Source organism: Pungitius pungitius, chromosome 18, assembly GCF_949316345.1.
Source record: "Pungitius pungitius chromosome 18, fPunPun2.1, whole genome shotgun sequence".
Lineage (NCBI taxonomy): Eukaryota > Metazoa > Chordata > Actinopteri > Perciformes > Gasterosteidae > Pungitius > Pungitius pungitius.
In genome coordinates, this window is record NC_084917.1 from 8,413,204 (window position 1) to 8,433,292 (window position 20,089).

The following is a 20,089-nucleotide window of genomic DNA, read 5'->3' on the forward strand; positions in this document are numbered from 1 at the left end:
TTTATTTCTTTATACGTGGCAGTGATGTAGTGCTCACTTATACAATCATAATCGCTGCATTGGATATGGGATGCATTTTGAACATTTTCAGCAATATGTTTGCGAATGTGTGACGGATCAGGTGACCGAGGCAGACAACATCTGCCTCTGTCGGAGCAAAACAAACACGCACGCGTAGCCAAACCAGTAGGTTCAAAAACCAGTCGGCACGTAACAACGGAGCTGGAGGATGCCAGATCGTTTAAGAAGTAAGTGAAACATGATTCCTTACTTTAACTGTAGCCGCAAGGAATCATGTTTCACTTACTTCTTAAACGATCTGGCATCCTCCAGCTCCGTTCCTCCAAAATACGCTCGCTCCCGTGGGCGTTCCTCCAAAATACGCTCGCTCCCGTGGGCAGCTACTTCCGTTTTCGCTTTCGTGTTGTGTTGCGCCGTTCGTGTTGCGTTGCGGCATTTGCGGTTGTGATGTGGCTTTTGTATTTTGTGTTTTGGCGTTCGTGTTGTGTTGTGGCGTTTGCGTTTGTGTTGTTGCTTTTGTATTTGTCTGAACCTTCTCGGCCACCGTAGTTCAAGACTCAAAGTACCAAAACGAGTGTTGTGGTGAATAATGTACCGTTGCTATGCGAATATCTCACACTTAATGGTTGTATAATTATAAGCTTTATGTTAATTAAATTTCACCGCCGCTGGTGCAGTCTTAACAGCTTCAACCTGAAGGCAAGCAGTACATGTGCACACATTATTTCTATAGCTCTAATCAATAGTCTTCCCTGATAAAGAAAAAACACTGATACAGAAATTATATATATATATATATATACAGTTGTTGACATACGGGTTAAGATTAAAACCACACCCCAACAACATAAAACATGTTACTATGAGAGCTGCTTCTGAAAAAAATTATCCACTTTCAGCTGGCTTGAATCATTAAAGACACACACACACACACACACACACATGTGTACACAAACACCGGCTCACACACATACAGACCTGTATTCTCCTCTTACTGTTTGTTATACAGCAGTTTTCAGAATGAGTCATCTGTGGTGGTCTTCTCTCCGATGGAAAATTGAATTGTCTCTGGCGCCCCCCACGGCCTGAAACACATGATGACATGTGTCAAACGCAGTCTCGTATTCAAAAACGCTCTCCAATTACAATGATACTGGATTCCATCTGTTCTTTTAACGGTGCCATGAACACACAAGCATATCACAGTCGTGATATTTACTCCAAATCCAGTAGGAAAGGCTATAAAGCATTTTAATATTTCTCTGATGGAAATATCATTAATCTTAAATATATTACAAACATGAACAAAGCACAGGAGTATTCATGAGGGTCATTCATTCATTCATCAGTTCATTAAATCCATATTGTTTGGATCTATCCAGATCCTGGTATTTCATCAAATGTAATTGGCTTTTACTTTTGCAAACAGTATATAGAATATGAAAGGTGTGATGACAAGTGAATGGATGAAACCGTGCGTGCCAGACCTGGTTTCCTCCCGATGACAAGGCTTCAACAACTCAGCCTCCCTTCAGTGTGACAAATAGAGGCCACATCAATACACACTGGGCCACAAATCTGATGACCACACATTGGCAGAACACCGTGCTCTTGACCTTAATCTCTTCCTTAATCGACATTTCGTTTCACTATTATTGTCTTTTTTTGCAGCGGTTTTCCTTTATTGGCCAATAAACAGGTAGAGGAACTAGCTGTTGTCCTCAGTGTCTGGGGACAAGGACAAGGACATTTACAATGTGAAGGTATATGGCAGCTGTGACGTCTTTATTTCAACTTCAAATTGTTATCCTCGTTTTCAAACCGAATATGATTACTGCATGTTATTATCAAATATGATGCATTCCATAGATCTAGCAGTATTTAGCACGGGAGAAAGTTTTGAAGATATTAATTGTGCTGCAAATGTGTTTTAAATTACAGCAGGTTTGATTCGGGAATAATAGAAAAGATAATAACAAAGCTCTCAAGTATAAACCAAATTATGGCAACAAATACAGAATCACCACACCTTCAAAAATAGTTAATCATTTTAATTATTTAATTTTAATTTTAATAGTTTACTCAGATTTATTTCTTGAGGCGGTAGAACCACTATTATGTAATATTTGGATATATAATTAATGGTCCGGATTCATGATGAGGACATCCAGTTCATTGGATCTGAGCAACATGTTGGAAGGAGCTCATTCGGGCCAACAGCTTTTCCATCCTTGTGTATATAAGGTTGTGGTTTTGTGTGTGTCTCTCACTCGACGGTGTGTATCAGCGTAGCCTCTGGTCAAATTGACTGATATTTGTCATCGTATGAGGAGGCAGAGAGCTGAATTATTGAAGTCTTGTTTTTCATCAAGTTGAAATTAAAGCAGCGCGCACAGGCGCAACACAAACACACACACACACACACACACACACATACACACACACACACATGAACACACAGCCATTCACTGTGGCAAATTACTTCTTTGCAAAAGCTGGTTGGGACTCAAACCCCAAAATGAAAATCACACCCATTGCTTCAGGTCCATTGTGTGTGTGTGTGTGTGTGTGTGTGTGTGTGTATGCTAGCATGTTTTGGTGTTTGTGCTTACCACACTGCATCATACTTCTCACTTTACTCCATCCACCTCCGTACTGTCAGTGTTGTGGTGCCATGTTGGTTTGGGGGGGGGGGGGGGGGGGGGCTCTGTGAGCTGAACCATGACCAGGTCTCCAATCGGACCTCATCCCATAAGAGGACCCTGTCCCTGAGTGACAGACAGATACGTCGTCACACTTAAGGACGCACATATGATTACATGGGGTACAAATGATGATCTCTGATTGATGCTGTGAAGGCTGACCACAGTTCCTCTTTCTGAGTAAACTAGTACCACGAAATGCTCTTCAATGGAGGATGCATGTGTGCATTTAAAGAGGGTTTATATTGAGAAGTTGAAAGTGACCTTTAGTTTTGTCTACGCAAAAGAAACCCGGGTGATTATTTAAATATGTTCCAATTATTTGCTTTGAGCTGCTGATACAGTCATTAACAACACAGGGGAGTGTGTACAACACAGGAAGACAAGCGATCTTTGCAGAAGCTGCACGCCCAAAAGTCAAAAGGAAGTGAAAGCTCACATGGCTTATACAAAAGACTGTAGACCTGTATACACACTTGTGTACTGTGAAATTCACAGATCTGGCCATCATGGATTCTCTCTAAAAAAAATACTCGTGTAAACAATTTCTAACTAAGATGGCAAAGCGTTTTAATAATAAATACAATATGTTTTTCTTCCATTGGCATTGAACAAGGAGAAGATAGAGAAAGACAAAGTGACAAACATAAAGTAGAGATAGATGGTAAAAATAAACTGTGGTTGAATGCTGAAGGAAAGTTGCTAACCATGCTTTCTAGTTTCATACCACTCTGCTATCTGTTAATGTAGAGGTTACCCATCAGGTAAACAAACTTTCACAAACCGCACATTCTTTAGATCATCTAAATAGATACAACCCCAATTCTTCCCTCATTACAATACATTACATGTCATTTGGCTGACGCTTTTACGCAAAGCGACTTACAATAAGTGCATTTCAACCGGAGAAATGCAAACTCAGAAGAACATGTAACAAGAAAGAACAATTGTCAGCAGGGGAGATCAAGTAGCATCCACATCAGGGCTACCTGAAGAATGATAAGCAGGGACTTATCCCTCATGCATTAGTATGCGGTGAGATAATTCCAGATGCACTGCAGATTGTCCCACTTTGATCTGACTGACATGTGCTGACAAACTACTGCGTGTGTCCCGATAAGCCCACAAATATTCTTTCACTCTTGATTGAATCATTTATTTCCCCTTAAAGGTTAGGTGTCTAAATGATTCTTAATAATACGGCGTGAGTATCAGTAGAAAGAAAGATTACACATTCTCTGACCTATCAAACATTAACTACATGTGTATAAACCGTACCGGGGAGATGAAAGACTCCGAGCCTCAAGTAGATAATCATTAGTTTCAAAGGTGATAGATTTTTACCCCTTGATGAAATTACAAGCAGATCTGACTTTGGTACTTGACAGACTTGACGCATTACACATGGACAAAGGACAAAGGTGCCCAATGAGCACTTCTGCTTTCTGCTTTCTTTTATTTTAACACAAGCACGTGTTCTTATCTTAACCTTTCCAGCCCTCTCATCTCACCTCATCGTTTCACTTCCTCTTGCCCTTGGTGGTGTGAGGTTCACACAGGAAGTGTCACGGCGCGCCCTGCCCCTGTCGCTGCCTCGCATCGCATCGCTCCGTGACGTCTGTGTCACACATACAAACAGTGCGCAGGGAGGAGCTGCGGTCCCTGCTGAGGTTTCTCCGCTCCATCAAGTTAGCCTCCTCCTTCCGGCTGTCTTTTCTCTGTTGCTCTGCAGCTCCTGTCAGATGGTCCATCTGTCACCCACCTGCAGCTGATCTTATACCCGCACTGCAGTCACAACATGAGCTTTAAGAAACTGAGTGAGTATTGTGTTTATCTGTGTGTGTGTGTGTGTGTGTGTGTGTGTGTGTGTGTGTGTGTGTGTGTGTGTGTGTGTGTGTGTGTGTGTGTGTGTGCGTGTGCTCTTAGAGCTGCACTGTGCTCATGTGTACACCCATTTAGTAAATTAGGACGTTAGTTAGGTTAAATGACAGCTGTCGTATTAGTTTTGCAAGGTTTGGGGGGTAATGATGTCGTGCAAAAAAGAACCACTCAAAGTGTTTTTGATTGAGAAAGGAAGACGTCTAAAAATATGAAGTTCAACCTGTTTTAGCTTTTAGTTTACCATGTTTAATTCATATGCACTGTATGATTTTTGAATTATTTACAGCTTTGTAAAAGCGGGCCTTTTCATAAATAACACAACATGTGCATGACTGCTGATGTCGACACACACAGGGACAACCCAGCAGGACCATATGCACTCATCCATTTCATGTGTATTTCCTCCCTACACATCATATTTTCACATCCTAAGATGCTCCGTTATGTTCCACAGCCAGTTTACTTTGCTAACTTTTGCTAAAATTTGGTCAGGTTGCCATTGAGAGTTTTCTTTTGCTGAAAATAAGAAATGCATTATCTAAACTATAAGACACCAAGAGCTCTGTGGTGATGAGGGGGAACTTCCCCGTTGGTTGACTGTTCTCTTCTTTAACACTTCTGCCCCTCTCTTGGTTTAAAAATACCTCTGGCGGGGCCAACACATGAACCAACTCCTTACACATAACGAGCAATTCTTTTTCTTCTTCTTTTCTATTTGTTCCCCTATCAAAGGTCGCAAGTGGTTCGGCAGCCTCACCAACCTCTCCTTTCGCCGTTCCACCGACAAGTCAGAGTCCAAGTCCTCTTCCTTCAAGTCCGGTGCGGGATGTGGTCCGGCAGATGCTACACTGTCGGCCCTGAATCCGGTTGTCGAGACGACGGTGGACGACATGGGGGCCATGCGCCCCCGCACCGCCAGCTACGTGCGCTCCAGCGACAGCTACACACACATGGGCACGCTGCCGCGGCTACTGAGGAGGAGAGACAAGAAGAGCAAAGGTACGAGATCACTCTTGTAGTTATAACATATTTATGGAGCAACAGGACAACGAGCGCAAGAGTGAGAAGTCCATTTCTTGTTTCTCTATGGAGGCCCCGACGGCGATAAGACGGGTAAAGACAAGAGCAGGATCGGCAGGAGTCAAAGCCAGCGGCCTGCGGGGGATCGGGACCGCGTGGCCCCTCGGAGGCCCACAGACGCCTGGCCCCGACCCACGGGTGAAGCTGACCTGAAGGACATCACGTCTGCCACGTCGCCATCTGGTGGCGCAAGCGATGCACTCCACCCAGAGACCGGCCACAAGCCGGACGTTCGGCCCGAGGGGACGTCACTCAGCCGAGGAGGGGGTGATGAGACGCGGGGAAAGGATGAGTTAGAGTCCGGGCCCGCGTCGGAGCCACAGGAGGGGGCACAGAGCGCAGAGCTGCCGGGAGGAAACAGGTGGTTATCTCACTTTCTTATGTCACCTGCTCATTTACCCTCCTGCTGTTCTTCTTTAACAATAAATGAATGGGGGGGGGGTTACTGGTTGGGAAGGAAAGCAGAGTTACATCTAAAGGTCATGTTACACTTTGAGCCAGTTTTGTTTGGTATGCACAGTGGGCTTTCACTTTGATAAAACAAAGGAAAGGTCAGAGGAAAACTCGAAACTTGAGTCACTAATCAACATGAATCTATGAAATCTTTTGTAAGCTGTGTGTTTTATTTCCAATTAAGGAAATAGCAAAAGAGGTCTGAGGCCCAAAACGAGTGTGAACCGATACCTGATAACGGTCCTAAGGTGGCTCCTGTATTTCTCATCCAGAGGCTCTGCCTTGAGAGGGGTGTGTCAAAACACTTCTGTGTAGTTAAGTTAAGTTTTATGATATTTCTAATGCATTACTTGATAAAAAAAGTTCAAAAATAGAAAACATGTTATTTAAGATGGAACCTGGGGCCCCCTGCATGTAGTGTCAGTCACTTCTGTTCTGTTTCTCTAATGAGTTTCCCCCTTCCTCTACATGCTTTTATAACAGTTTGAGGGTCCTCGGGTGAAATTAATAAAGTTTGACCTCTCGTGGAGGTCAAATGTAGCCATTTGCTCTGCAGAAACAGTACTAGCGTGTCCCTAAAGCAATATGTTATTTATACCTCACAATATATGTTGGCCTGGTTATATTCCAGCCCTGATAAGCAGTGAGAGTGATGGATCTGTGGGTCAGAAGGGGAACTGCAGCACATTTTTATTCTGTCCGTGCTAAAGCAAGCCAGGGGGCGCACATAGAGGGGTTTGCTTCTTCTCCCGAGCGTGGAGAAGTTGGACAGCTCACAGCTGGTGTTGACTTTGCTGTGGACGGGACTCGCCTCGGGCGATGGGTGTAGGGTGAGACGGTAGCAGGATTCATCGCTCCACTTTTTTAAAGGCAGCAGGTGATATTGATTCCCTGTATCGATCCGATGGTGCTGGAAAGAAGCCGCACTGAGGATCTGTTGTTTTCTTATTTTGCATTCGTTTGTTACAGCTGTGCACAGCAGCTCATTGTGTGCGTGAAGTGGATTCATCAAAAAACTCTCTTTTTTTTCGGGGAGAGTTTGATGAGGGCAACAAACATGGTGCAACTTCTTCAGCTCAGCGGAGCACATGCGTGTATCGTGTTACAGTGGGATTTACACCACGTGTGTGTGGGTGTGAGCGTGCATGCTCGGCTGCAGTGTGAGCGTGCAGCATCAGGCCATTAGTTCAGCCCGGGGACTGTGGGAAATAGGGGCTGCATGGAGGAAAGAGCGCACATCAGAGATCTCTCGCGTCAAGTCCTCTCTTCCCTCCGCCTGCCGCCCACTTCCACTCTCCTGCAGCTCTGCCATACCTGACTTGGGCTGCATTTTCCTGGAAAAGAGTTTTACTTTATTCTCAGTGTCTGTGGGTGACGTCACTGGTAAGATTCAGCTGTCACGGCGTCTCTGGGAGAGTCTGCTCAGACGGCATCCGTAGGAGTTTTGTTGTTTCTTTTTGCCTGTGCATGTAAAACTCCTTTGTCGTCCGGGTTTAGAAGTGGAGGTCTCCTTTTTAAAAATGGTTTAACTTTTCAAATGTGAGGATTTAATAGTATTTGCTGTGACATCATGTGACATTAAACACATCTTATGGTAGTGGACTGTTGGCCAGATAAAACAAACTATTTCAATACATTACTTTTGTCTCTTACATTGTAATGAACATTTGTCAGTTATGACATTGAAGAAAAAAAAACCTTCATTTCTCAAAGCCGATTTCAATTTCAATTATTTAGCACAATATCACACGTTTCGGTCAGAGGGCTATACAGTTTACAACATAACCTTTGTTCTTATCCTTGAGTGATATAGATTGAGTCTGAACAATAGTTAGTAGGATTAAAGGATGTTTTAATATTAAGTAAATACATGTCCAGCATAATATCAGCTCCAAGTATTAAAGTAAATAATAAGCATAAGTTATGTATACTAATTACAATCAAATCAAGAATGAATGTGCTTGATAATTCTCCTTTAATAAACAATATAGTTGCAGGGATTTTCTTTTGATCAATAGATTATTTAGAAATGAAATAAAGGTTGCCTTACTGCAGTTATCAAACTTTATTTTATTTATTTCTATTTTTCTATTTTATTTGGAGAAATAGGTACTTGCAAAATTGTACTTGCAATGTTGACGCGATGTCTCTCATTTTAAAGGATGAACACAAGTTTGGAACCACAGCTGGAATGCGTGACACAGATCTTGTGTTATCTGAGTGTTGTTTGTTTCTGAAGCCGGATGCAGGACAGCTCACATTCTTCTCTGGATAAACACTGATGTTTTTATCAGTGCAAATGATAGAGGCACATATTTTACATTTTTACAATATTTCCTGTAAAGTTTAAGCACAGGACCGCTTACGATGGGAATGTAGAGCTCCTCTGTCATGGGACCTATTAACATTCCCAAGCCCGCCGCCATGATGGGACCCTTTGATCTGGGCCCTCTGTGGCCATGTGTAACACGGCTTTGCTCCGGGCCCTGTGAGACCCATCATGCGGCTTCAAGCTGCGCTGAGTGATTGATCTTAAAACTTGTAGGAGTGTAATTACCCCTTTAGCTCGCGCTCGCTCCATATCACAAAGTACCCACAGCGTGCCTCCCTGGGCTGCAGTGCAGCGGGGTTCTGACACATGATCCGGATGCATCCAGAGTGTGAACGTGTGAGTTATTGCGCCTGAGAGATTTGAGAGGCCAGCTCCTTTTTCGGCAACCTTAGATGCTCAGTGGGGTTTGTTATCTACCCGCTCTTTTTCCCCATGAAGTATGCCTGCAACAACATTTTACTCACTAGAGGGGCCACAGCAGAAGGGGGTCATGGGAAATGCAGGGATGTTTTCTCAACTGTGTTCAAATTTACTGCACCTGCTTACAACACCAGATCAGAACAACATTTCTCTCTTATCTTATCACGACTTACGGTGTCCCTTATTCATCTTTTTGTTTTCTCCTGTTCTTTCCTCAGCCATATGGAGCCAGCAGAGAGCCAGGTGCAATATGTGCAGGTAAGACTCCTGAAGTCGCTGCCCTTGTCTTGGGCTCTTCAGTCCATGTGACATGACACAGAGGAACGTGTGTGTGTGTGTGTGTGTAATTTTCCCACAGAAATGTTTCTTGCTCCATAGAGCCAGGTCTGTGCTGTATCAGTGGCACGCATGCAGACACATGAAATGCCGGACATGCCAGTAGATATAAGTAGTCGTTTTTTCAGCCTCTAACAGATTCAATTCAATTTCAATTTGAGTTTCCTCCTCTCTCCCACAGTATTAAATTCGATATTTTTTTTGTTTCATGTCAGCTCCCGGTTGTAATTGGGGCTTATTACTGGCCATTTGTCTTCAACATCATTCTTCATAATTTCAGCAGGATCCCTTTGCCTTAAGCCTGATTCAGTCGGCCATTTAGCTGATTGTGTTTGGAAGCGAAGCAGCGCAGTCGGCCAGTAGGTGGGGCCGTACGCCGGCAATGCGGACTCAGTTCAGAGCCTGAGGTGGAGCTGTTTCATGACCTTGGAGATGGGCGATAGCGTTTATGCATTCTGTTTCCCACGAATGAACACGTCCAATTAAGACAGATATTGGACTTCAAAGTGGGAGGTGAGAGTCGAGAAAGGGCAGACAAAGGAAGGAAGAAAGGATGTAAAAGAGAGAGGTGTTGAGCTGGATCAATTTTTCTATTGATTTTCTATCACGCGGTGGTGGTAAAAAGCCTTTTCTTTTTGCAAAACCACATTTAAACACTTCTATAACATTGTCACTCTGCTTGCCCCAAACATACTTCAAGGCCCAGTTGGTTATTCATTTTGAGAGTTCTTATAAATGAGTTGTAGGCTGGTTTTGCTGCGGTGTTAATGGATGATGTAAACTAAACTTTAATATATTAAAAAACCCTTCATAAATTGAATAGATTTGTTTATTAACTTCAAAGATCAAAGTCTGGCCAACTCTGTCCAAAATACTGACCCTGCTCTTAAATCTTTTACTTCATGAAGTAGTATTCATTTTTTATGATGTCAGTGAAGCGTTCTTTATTTCAGGTGCAGACCTCCGCTGTGAAACACTGTGGGTCTGTGACTAGAACCATTAGCACTACTCACTCAGACACAAATTAAAAATACAGGGTTTGTTTCAATTTTAGATAAGCTCAACATGTGACTTGCTTTTAACATTCACTCTTACAATTTTATCGGATGACATTTCAGAAGTGAAGTAGGATTCTTTGTTTTGTGCCTAAACCTCATATTCAATTCTTTTGTATCCACTACATGTTTCGTGACCCAAATTTGTTTCCTATTTCCTTGAATCTCTGTCAAACAGCGTAACAGCCTCACCTCCCACCACCACCCACAGCCCCACCCACTCCCCGAAAAGTGCGAGCCATTTCCCCTGAAACATTTACGACCACTGATGTTTAAATCAGGAGTTGGACTCGGTGTTCCCTGTTAAAACGGGAAAGACCGGGCCAGGGACTCTCCCCCGGTTGGTCACGTGTGTGTGTACACTCATATGCTCTCTCACACACACACACACACATTTCCATGAAGTGAAAACAAGACAAGGTGAGCCAGGGTAAAAGACAAACCGATGTGAGAAAGCTTTAAAAAAAAAGTTTTTCATATTTTAGGCTCCATCATAACACATATATCAGTATCAATATATCATGCAGATGTGCGGCTGGTCAAGGAACAGCTACTGTTTATTTTTATTTTTCATGACTTCTGTTTTTAGATAGTGTGCGTGGGTGTGTGTGGCTCTATGATATTTGTGTGCGTCTGTTTTTTTCCTACAGCCCAGCCATGCTTTGTCTGCCATTTAGTGGTTTTGGTGCTGCTCTGACGGGAGAGGCAGGGAGTGGGGGCGTCTGGGGGGTTGGAATAGGGTTGGATCATATGTGCTTTATTAACATACGTCTGGCACGCGAGGCTCTCTGGTGCTGGGGGTGAGGGGGGTGAAGGGGGCCTCAGCTGTGTATCTGTTACTGCATGTTTGATTATGCGAATGGTTTGAATTCTCTAAATTTGTAGGCAGCCTTAAATGAAGGCAGTGCCCTGTGGGTGGGTGCGTGCCTATTACAGTACATGAATTAATGTGGCGCCTGTGTAAATGAGAGGGGGTGTAAGCTGTCAGGATTGGGCCGTGGTAACACACCCCTGGAAAAGGCTCCAGTTATCATTACTTCAGCGAGCAGACGGACAAAGACCCAGAACGGACAAATCTCTGCACTGGATTGTATGCATGAATCTGTTTATTTAGGTCACATAAGACAAAAGCTCATGGTGCCCTAATGGAACATAGACATTTCACCTTGACAAAAAATAAATAAAAAATGCAACACAGAACAGCACCCTGCAGTAAATACCAGTTGGGTGGATCTTCAGAATGACATTTGAAACCTTTCCATTGCCCAACATATTTTCCTGTGCCTGCGCTGACCAGAAGTTCAAGCCCTGCAGGTGATGTTTACTTGTCTTCTGATCTGTGTTAGCATGCTAACATTAGCTCAGTAGCACGTCAAACTTAAAGTGGCTCCATGAATGTCTGCAACGAATCCCGTGGCAATCAATATGCTGTAGTAAATGGTTAGATTATTTCACTGAGTAGGGAAAGACTTTGACCCCCTGATGAGGATTAAGGTGATCGAGATATTTCAGTCCGAACCAAAAGTGACTCACAGGCCGACCGACTGCCAACCGCATCCCTCGAGCCACACTGGTGTGGCGAGAAATGCTGACGGTCTGCAACACTTTTGCTAATTGTTTTTTATTGTAAAAGCCTCGTTGTCTAATTGCCGCTGTCTTTATGATTTACAGCAGAATGGTCGCTGCCTTCAGTGAAAAAAAGGAGAATGATCACAATGTGATTTGGTAAAGAGAAATGTCTGAAAGATCCGTCTAACTGTATTAAAAGAGAGGCACGAGCACACAATCAGAAACGTCAAAGACTCCTTATTGTATATTTCTCGAGTTGAATCAACACGTCAGAGCCTCGGGACAAAAGCTGTGATATTTGCTGCAGGGTGTGTTTTTCTCAAGTGTTTCTTTTATTTTGTCCCCACCCATTCAAGGTCATGCTACGTCGCACAGAATGATGCCACATTGATCCCGTACTACACACTGCTTTATCCATGCTCAGGATGTGTCTAGTTGCTGCAGCAACACGGTTGTGTGAGGCTAAGTCACTTTAATGTGATTAAAGCAGGACAGCTCATTTTTAATTGCGCTATTTCACACTTAAATTAATAGAATTTTTGAAAAAGGGACAGCGTTTTCCACCAGGCCTCTCCCTTGCTCCTTGCATCATTATCGCGGGCTGATGTTTCAAACGGCCCTTTGAAACACACATCTGGTGGTTCAATACGGATTAACCTGTCGGTGAACGAGGTCCACCTTGTGATAAAGAAACACACCGATGACAATCAGACACACACAGACACACACACAGATCATTAGCCGTACCCCGATGACCCCCAACGGAGCCCGGCCTTTGTTTTAGAGACTCACGTGTGCAAACACACAGACACACATAAAGATGTGTGTGCACACCTAATCTTGATCTGCCCTCGGTGTGTCTCTTTTCATCGCCCCGCCGTCTATGTTCTCTCTCTTTCAATCTGTGTACGTGTCTCTCTCTCTCTCTGTCTGTCTCTCACTCTCACGCGTACACAGTCCTTTCTTTAGTGGCACGCTTGCAGGCACACGCAGGGATTCTCCATTGTGCTCCCTATCAGCCTGCGGGATGGGGCTCACTAATTAATATTTAACTGAAGACCGCCTCCAAGCAGGGGAGGAGATGTGCAGAGAGATGTGTGAAAGGGGAGGAAGGTGGGGGGGGGGGGGTGATGACCGTGGAGGAAGAGGGAAGGACAGAGGAGTGAAACGAAGGACAGACGGGGACCAGAGAGTGAGGGAAGCTTGAAGGAGGCTTGGCGAGTGATGAGAGAGGTCGGGATCAGGAGGAGGGAGAGATGAGGGGAAGAGCTCGGCGATAAGGAGGGTTGGATTCGACAGAACATCGAGAGAAGGAGTTGAGGGAATGCAGAGAGTTGTGAGAGAAAGGATCGGTCCAATGGATAACAGTGACGGCTGGTGGATTATTTTTTTGGTAGCGTTTCAGTATGATTCAATGCATAAAAAAGGGTATCAAACACGCATTATTACTTTGCAGTTAAATATTTAACATTTATTCCAATACTTATATATCATTCTTTAAATATAATATAAGAAATATATTAAAGGATAAATATATGTATATAAAATCTATTAGAACATGTATATGTATATATTGAGATGCACCTATGAACCTAGTTTGTCCCGATCAGTGTGTTGAGGAAAGACCAACAAAACTTGAATCACTTTGGATAAAATGTGCCTGTTTCCTTCCACGTCCTGTGTGCGTCACAGCTCGGTAGCGACGTTAGCGTTAGCGTACGGCGGCGAAGGGCAAGCCCACATCTCACAATGTATTTTAGGACGCTAAAATAATAATGTCACTCATTAACTTTATCAGTGATTGGCTAACTGCTTCTTAGACCCGCCGCTTTGGGACACAGCCCGAGAGTACTGAGACATGCGGACAAGAGGATGTGCAGGAAAAGCATATACTGTATTTTGCGTAGATATCTTAATTTACAAATATTACCGGGTATATAATACACGGTTCGAAAACAAATTGACTACTTGTATTTTTTCAAATGTATTTTTAATATAATTAAAAAATTTTCCTCTTTTTTTATCCGTTGCTCATGGTGGGGCCACGCCCCATTGCCCTCTAAGGACCAGCCGCCACCGGATAACTGGAAGCGCAAAAGAGAAATTACAAAGTGAAAGGTTGAAGGAGGATACGTACAGATGTTTTCGGACAAGTGTGGATGTGGTAAATGAAAAGAAGATAAAAGGATTTAAAGGGAAGCCACAGTGGAAACAAAGTGAGCTTGAAGCAGAGAGAGGAAAAGAACAGATCACACACTTATCGTAATGAAGTGAACAAGACAGTAAAGTAAGACCAAGATTCTCTTTAGTCTTCCCAAAGGCACAAACTGGGATGGAGTTCCCATCATTTTTCTTTACCCCTTTCTGTGGAGCGTTCCATTCGATTTAAAACATATTTATGGAAGCGGACCATCGAGGGCTGTAGCTTGATGACATGTTACATCTCCCAAAGCTGTTTGACCAACCTTCATCTCAGGATGCAGACTGACGTGGGGAAACACGAGCTGGAGCGTTCAGGAGGAATTAGTTTAAAACAACATGGGGATGTACTTATTTTGTACTTATAATAAACCACTTGTGTAGTCTAATTTTGTGTGTGGCTTTTTGCTAATGGTCTTTGCATTCCAATATATTTTCATTATGGCCCGCCTGAGGGGGAATTAGACTGCTAACATTGCCAATTTTAATACTAAACTCCAGACGGAGCATCAATGTTACATCATACATCACATTGTCACCTGTTTTTTTTTACCTCCATAGCTTTCATTTTGGATTTGCGCCGCAGCCAGATGTAACATGATGCATGTTTTCAATTGTTTTGGCAAGGTATTACAGAGGATTGAGGGAAAGAAAGCACAGGGTCCCTCTCATGAGATTATTTGTGTCCCCGCTGTGTAATCTGTCTAATCCAGCGCTGGATGGTTTGAGATTACATGAAGAGGAGTCGCTGCAATTAATGAATCCATCCTGTGTCTTGTAGCTCCTTATCTGTCGGCCCTTTTCTCTCTGCCTACGACCCACTAGCACGCATTCAAGAGGCGTAATGGCAGAGTGACTACTGGCATCCGCGATCGCGTGTATTGGTGAGATGACCTCAAAGACAAAGTCAGAAAATGAGTGATAAAGAAGGAGCATTTTTTTCATCACCTGGTTGGTATGTTGCATATTTCGCTGGTTCTCGGGCTGTGTCTCTTTCTTGCGTTATGCTTCCCTGCAGTGGTGCAGACCCATCTAAATGCAGTGTCAGAATTTGGGATGCTGTCAAGTACTTCGGCATTGTTGCCATGGTAAGGCGTCCTCAATGATGTCACTCACTTAGGCCTCTGGAGACAGCGCCCCGCCCCTTCAGACTTCTCCCTGCCGGTATGTGTGTGTGTGTGCGTGTGTGTGCGTGTGTGTCTGTATGTGAAATGGGCCGGTGAAAATCACACTGTGTTATCCTTGAAACACCTGCCTGTGTGTTTCAGCCTATAATGAGCTGTCTAGCTGCAGTCTGCATGGCTTCTCAGAGACACATCATTATATTCTTCTCCGTGCACACAACACACACACACACACTGTCGCTTGCTCTCTCTCCCACTATTAGACACACACACACACACACACACTATATCTGTCCCTCTCTTGTTTGCTCTTTCTCTCAGACACATAGACCCACACATAGGTGATAACATTTATATCGCTGCTATATCACAACAAGAACCAAAACCTCTACAGTTCCTACCACCTCTAGTAAAATATAGTAGCGTGAGTGTGTGTTGAAATGTATAAATGGTATTCATTTGCATTCAAGCGTAAGTGTGTGTGTGTGTGTGTGGTAGGGTGGGGGCCCCCCTGCTGGGTTCCTTTCATGGCAAAAGAAAGCTCAGATTCCTTTGGGAGGCTGCACTCCTCCTACTTTCTCTCCCTCTGCCCGCATCTTCTCCATTCAGCAACTCAACTTATATTTATTTTCCTCCTTCCATCCTTTCCCACTTTCTCCTTGTTTTACTCAGGCCACCGTAACACCCCCCCCCCCCCCCCCCCCCCGTCATCATTGTCTCAGCCATCGAGCGGGGGTCGTTGGTTGGGTGGGTGGGGCTTTCCGCCTGCAATTCGATACCACTCCTCTCTGCTTCTGCCTACTAGCATATCCCCCCCCCCCCCGACCTCCATCCCTCCCACCCGCTCTGGTCCGCCCTCCCCCCACCCACACTCCTTTCATCAGCAAGCAATGAGGTAATCCCTAGCAGCCGCGTGAAGTGCAGCAAGTGCAGGCGGAGGGAGAGCAGCCAGAAGCCGGTGCAGCGGGGATGTGAGGAGCCGGCAGACCTCTGGCTGTCATCGGTACCAGCTGCTCGCGGTTCGCTCGTGGCTTCGAGCTGATGGAGAGCAGCAGCAGCAGCAGCAGCAGCCTCGCATGTGCCGTGGTGTTAGCTGCTTAGCTCGGCAGCCCGGTTCTGTGGTGGTTCGCACTATACGTTAAGGGGCTGGTGGAGACCAGGCACAGAGGCAGGCAGGGGCGGGACAGGCTTAGCCCGGGGCAAGGGAGGGGGGGGGGGGGTGCATCAGACACCCTGGGTGAGGAGATAAAGCAGGGGACAGGAGAGGGTGAGTATAGGAGCGGGGTGGAGGAACAGGAGGGAGGTTTGAGGGAAAGGTAGCAGAGGAGAGGTGAGCACACACCATGACGGAGAGGTGTAGTCTGTGGAGCGCCCTGTCGGCTGCAGCCTGCTGCTTCTACCGGGGGTCCTTCATGCAGGTGCAGGTGAGTGTGCATCCACGTGTGTGTTTCTGTTTGTTTGCATGTGTTGTGGCATGTCAGGTGTAACAGAGTGCACAGTGTACACAGTATGCCAATACCTGCCATATGTCTGTGTGTGTGTGTGTGTGTGTGTGTGTGTGAGTGTCCTGATTTTGTTTACCCTCCAAGTTTAGTATAGTGTGTATCTGTGTGTGTGTGGGCATTAGCCGGTAATGTCAGCCTGCCAGCGAGTCTGCAAACTGATGATATCATAGACTGCCGTACTTGGGTGTCGGATGGACTGTGTGAAATCCACGCGTGGAGAGGGAGAGACAGAGAGACAGAGGGGAATGCTGAGGGAGGACATGGGTCTGGCAGTAAAGGATGTAAAAAGAGATAAGGAATATGTGCTTGTGATTAGTTTGTTTGTTTGTGAAAGGAAGAGAAAGTGTGTGTGTGTGTGTGTGTGTGTGAGAGAGAGTGGAGGGGTACAGTAGAGTGAAGCATCATATCAGTTTTACCTTGGTCTAATTCTGGCTTCATGCCTGCAACCGAATATCTGACCTTATTCCCGGGACAAAATGACACCCTCCGTTTATTCTGTACTCGTGCACTAATGTCTGTTTCGCTTGATGTTTGACTTTCTGTTCTTTTTTTTTTTTCTGGCATGATTCCTTTACCGAGCTTAAATGCCCAAATATGAGACTCTTCAGATGTGAGACAGTGACCAAAGACAAAGAACACATAAAGATAATCGGTCGGATAGATCAGATCACAAGTGTGTTGCAGCATGGGTTATGCATCAGCGCTGGACCCAAGTGCTCCTAGAAGCTTCTCTTTGCTTCTCCTCTCCCTGCCACGTTGTTTGCAGCCCGACTGTGATGTTCTAATGATGGCTTTACTCTCAGCAGCCCACTGGTGTTTGTGTGTCTGTGGTTGAACTGCATTTCAGGGCAGCGATCCTCGTGTTGGGTGTCGCCCGCGTCCCACACCCGACAACTAGCAGTCGGAGACTTCGTGCTGGACTTTCAGATGTCCGTCCAAAAAAAAAAAAGAGTGAGAGCGAGACAGAGACCGAGAGAGAGAGTCTGTTCTTTTGAGGTTTTGGAGGCATCTGCTTTTGTTTAGAGTCAAGTGTTTTTGTAATTAGGTTATTTTAATTCAATCTGTCGTGGGGTCCCTGCAAAGTGGTGGTGGTGGTTGAAGGGGTACGTGTGTGAGCGCGGGAGGGGAGGCGAGGGGGCGAGGGGGGGGGGCCTGTAAATTAATTAGCCATCGCTGAATGGTTAGAGTTAAGTGAGAGTCTTTCTATTGTAACAATAAATAATTACTTCACTCCCGGAAACTTGGGTTTGTTTACAGACGCTGCTATTTTGTCTGTGGACCAATATTGATTCCCCAATCCCACCCAATTAAACATAGCCTGTCAAGCGCAGTGTGTCAAGTAACCCAAACTGTGTCTGCCAGTCAGAGGAGCGATGCTTTAATCATTACCTCTTCTGTGGCATGTTGACGCTGCATCCCTCGCCATGCTCACACTCTCACTCTACTTTTCTCTCAAACACCTTCAACTTGCGTTTGATTCATCTCTTTATCTGAAAACGGGTAGATTACTGACTTCCTGGTCAAAAGGCGTGACTTCCAATATCCTTGATCATGAAGGCCACGTCTTCATAAGGGTTCACTGGTGGTCAGTAACCACGGGGGGGTTAAGTTATTTTCACCATTATATATTCTATTTGGAAACTCAAAAAGAACACGACTGTAATGTTTGTTTCCTGTTTAGTGGAATAATGTAATACAATTGTAATATAACTGTATTGTTGCACTGTTACACGAGTAGCATGTAAAGAGGATGTTTATCCAGTGGACAATTCATCCGCTGTATCAGTGGAGAGAGATTACACTTGATCCCCTGGTCTAGACTGCAGTATGCTAACTATGGTCTCTCTCTCTCTCTCTCTCTCGCTCGATGTAACTGGGACAAAGTAACTGTCCGCTGGACCCCCCGCAGCCTCTAAAACGTTAAAACCCCCAAGAGCTGCCAGATAGACAACACATGCACACACTATTAACAGATGCACCGACACAGAAAAAAAAACACAGGACTGCCCCCTCGACTTAAATTGCTTTTGAAGTTAATCTTTTCTTTTCTGCCAACCTCTCCTCCTTCTCTCTCTCCCTCTTTCCCTCCCTCTGGCACTCGACAGGCTCTCTGTAGCCTCCCTCCCTGCTGACCTAACCAGCATGTTGCAGCCGGTATGCCGGCCAGCTGCCGAGCCCTCTGTCCTTTAGCGTTCCTGCAGGCCGACTGTGTCAGGAGCGCTGCCGCCGACCTCCGACCTCGCAACATGGCGCCGCTCTGCCATCCAGTCCCCTTTGCCGACCCAGCACCATGTGGTGTTTAATCCACTTACTGTAGAATAATATAGGCCTAAAAAAAAAAAAATTACAATACGGGAGGAAATGAAGCCAATGGTTTTGTTTGCACTGATTTGTGCTCAAGAATAACGAGATGTTTAAAAGAGTGGATTTGTTTTTCACAACCAGAACATCCTGATCATGAAGGACTCTTGCGACAAGCAAAGCTTCCAGTTTGAGACGAATGGATAATAGATGCACAAAAGCTGCCGATTATAGCATCGGATTCCAGCTTTGTAAAACCAGAGGGATTTAGGGTATGGTGCTGAATTCACGTATTTTAAATATTAAAAAATAAATTTGCTAAATGTACAGATAATTTAAAATAACAGCTAAACATATTCAGCTGTAGTGATACAAACAAGTTGGCTCATCAGTTGCATTTATTAAATCCAGTAGGAGGATCTTCTGCCACAAATACATCCTTCATATTAAACTGGCAAGCTTTATTGCATCGATGTCCCTTCTTTGTGTTTCATCTATGCTTTATCCCCGAGAGAAGGTCGCAGTGTGATAAACAGAATGTCCTCAGTACCTCCCCTACATAACATATAAATCTCCACAGTTCACACTCGGTAGCGTCATGTTATTAGTTTCACAGTAACAAAAATCCGTTTCATTCATTCTCTTCCCCTGTGAGATAGTCAGATCTTTTTCTGGTGATTTAGTGATTGGACTTTCTTCCAGTCTTGAACTAAAAAGGGGGAACTTTAGGTTTAGGTCCAGTCATTCACAGCAGGTTGACCAGGAATCAGTCAGATCCCTCGTGGGGGGGTGGGGGGGGGCAGTGTTCTTTTAGCTTTGACCCAGCACCCCATTCTCTGTCGAGTCAGCGCTAAGCTAGCTGGAGAAGATAGGGCTTCGCTAATGCCTTTGTGTGTGTGTGTGTGTGTGCGTTTCTGCCCGTGCCGATTGGTATGTTTTAGCATTGAAATATTCGTCATGTAATCCCTTCTTCTCCACTCCTCCTATCTCGCTCTCCCTCTCACCCTCCTCCCAGAAGCTTTTCACCACAAATCCTCTTTTGGCGTTGCCTGCCTGTCACACCCTCAGGCTCGTAGTGTGAAGGGCAACTGTCTGTGTGTGTGTGTGTGTG

At 44.7% G+C, this 20,089-nt stretch overlaps 1 protein-coding gene across 4 annotated transcripts in view; it reads left to right on the plus strand.

The window, feature by feature from the left end:
• The first annotated feature begins 4,443 nt into the window (after window positions 1-4,443).
• sh2d3ca (SH2 domain containing 3Ca) overlaps window positions 4,444-20,089 on the plus strand; it is a 41,063-nt gene continuing 25,417 nt past the window's right edge. For 2 of the 4 annotated variants that reach the window (XM_037484550.2, XM_062558835.1), the window contains exons 1-4: window positions 4,444-4,540; window positions 5,337-5,603; window positions 5,697-6,045; window positions 9,108-9,147. In XM_037484550.2, coding sequence (XP_037340447.2) covers window positions 4,522-4,540; window positions 5,337-5,603; window positions 5,697-6,045; window positions 9,108-9,147 — 675 coding nt within the window. In that variant the 5' untranslated portion in view covers window positions 4,444-4,521. Of the gene's footprint in view, window positions 4,541-5,336; window positions 5,604-5,696; window positions 6,046-7,293; window positions 7,521-9,107; window positions 9,148-16,403; window positions 16,597-20,089 lie in introns of those variants that run through there. The other 2 variants (XM_037484552.2, XM_037484551.2) reach the window with 2 other exon arrangements.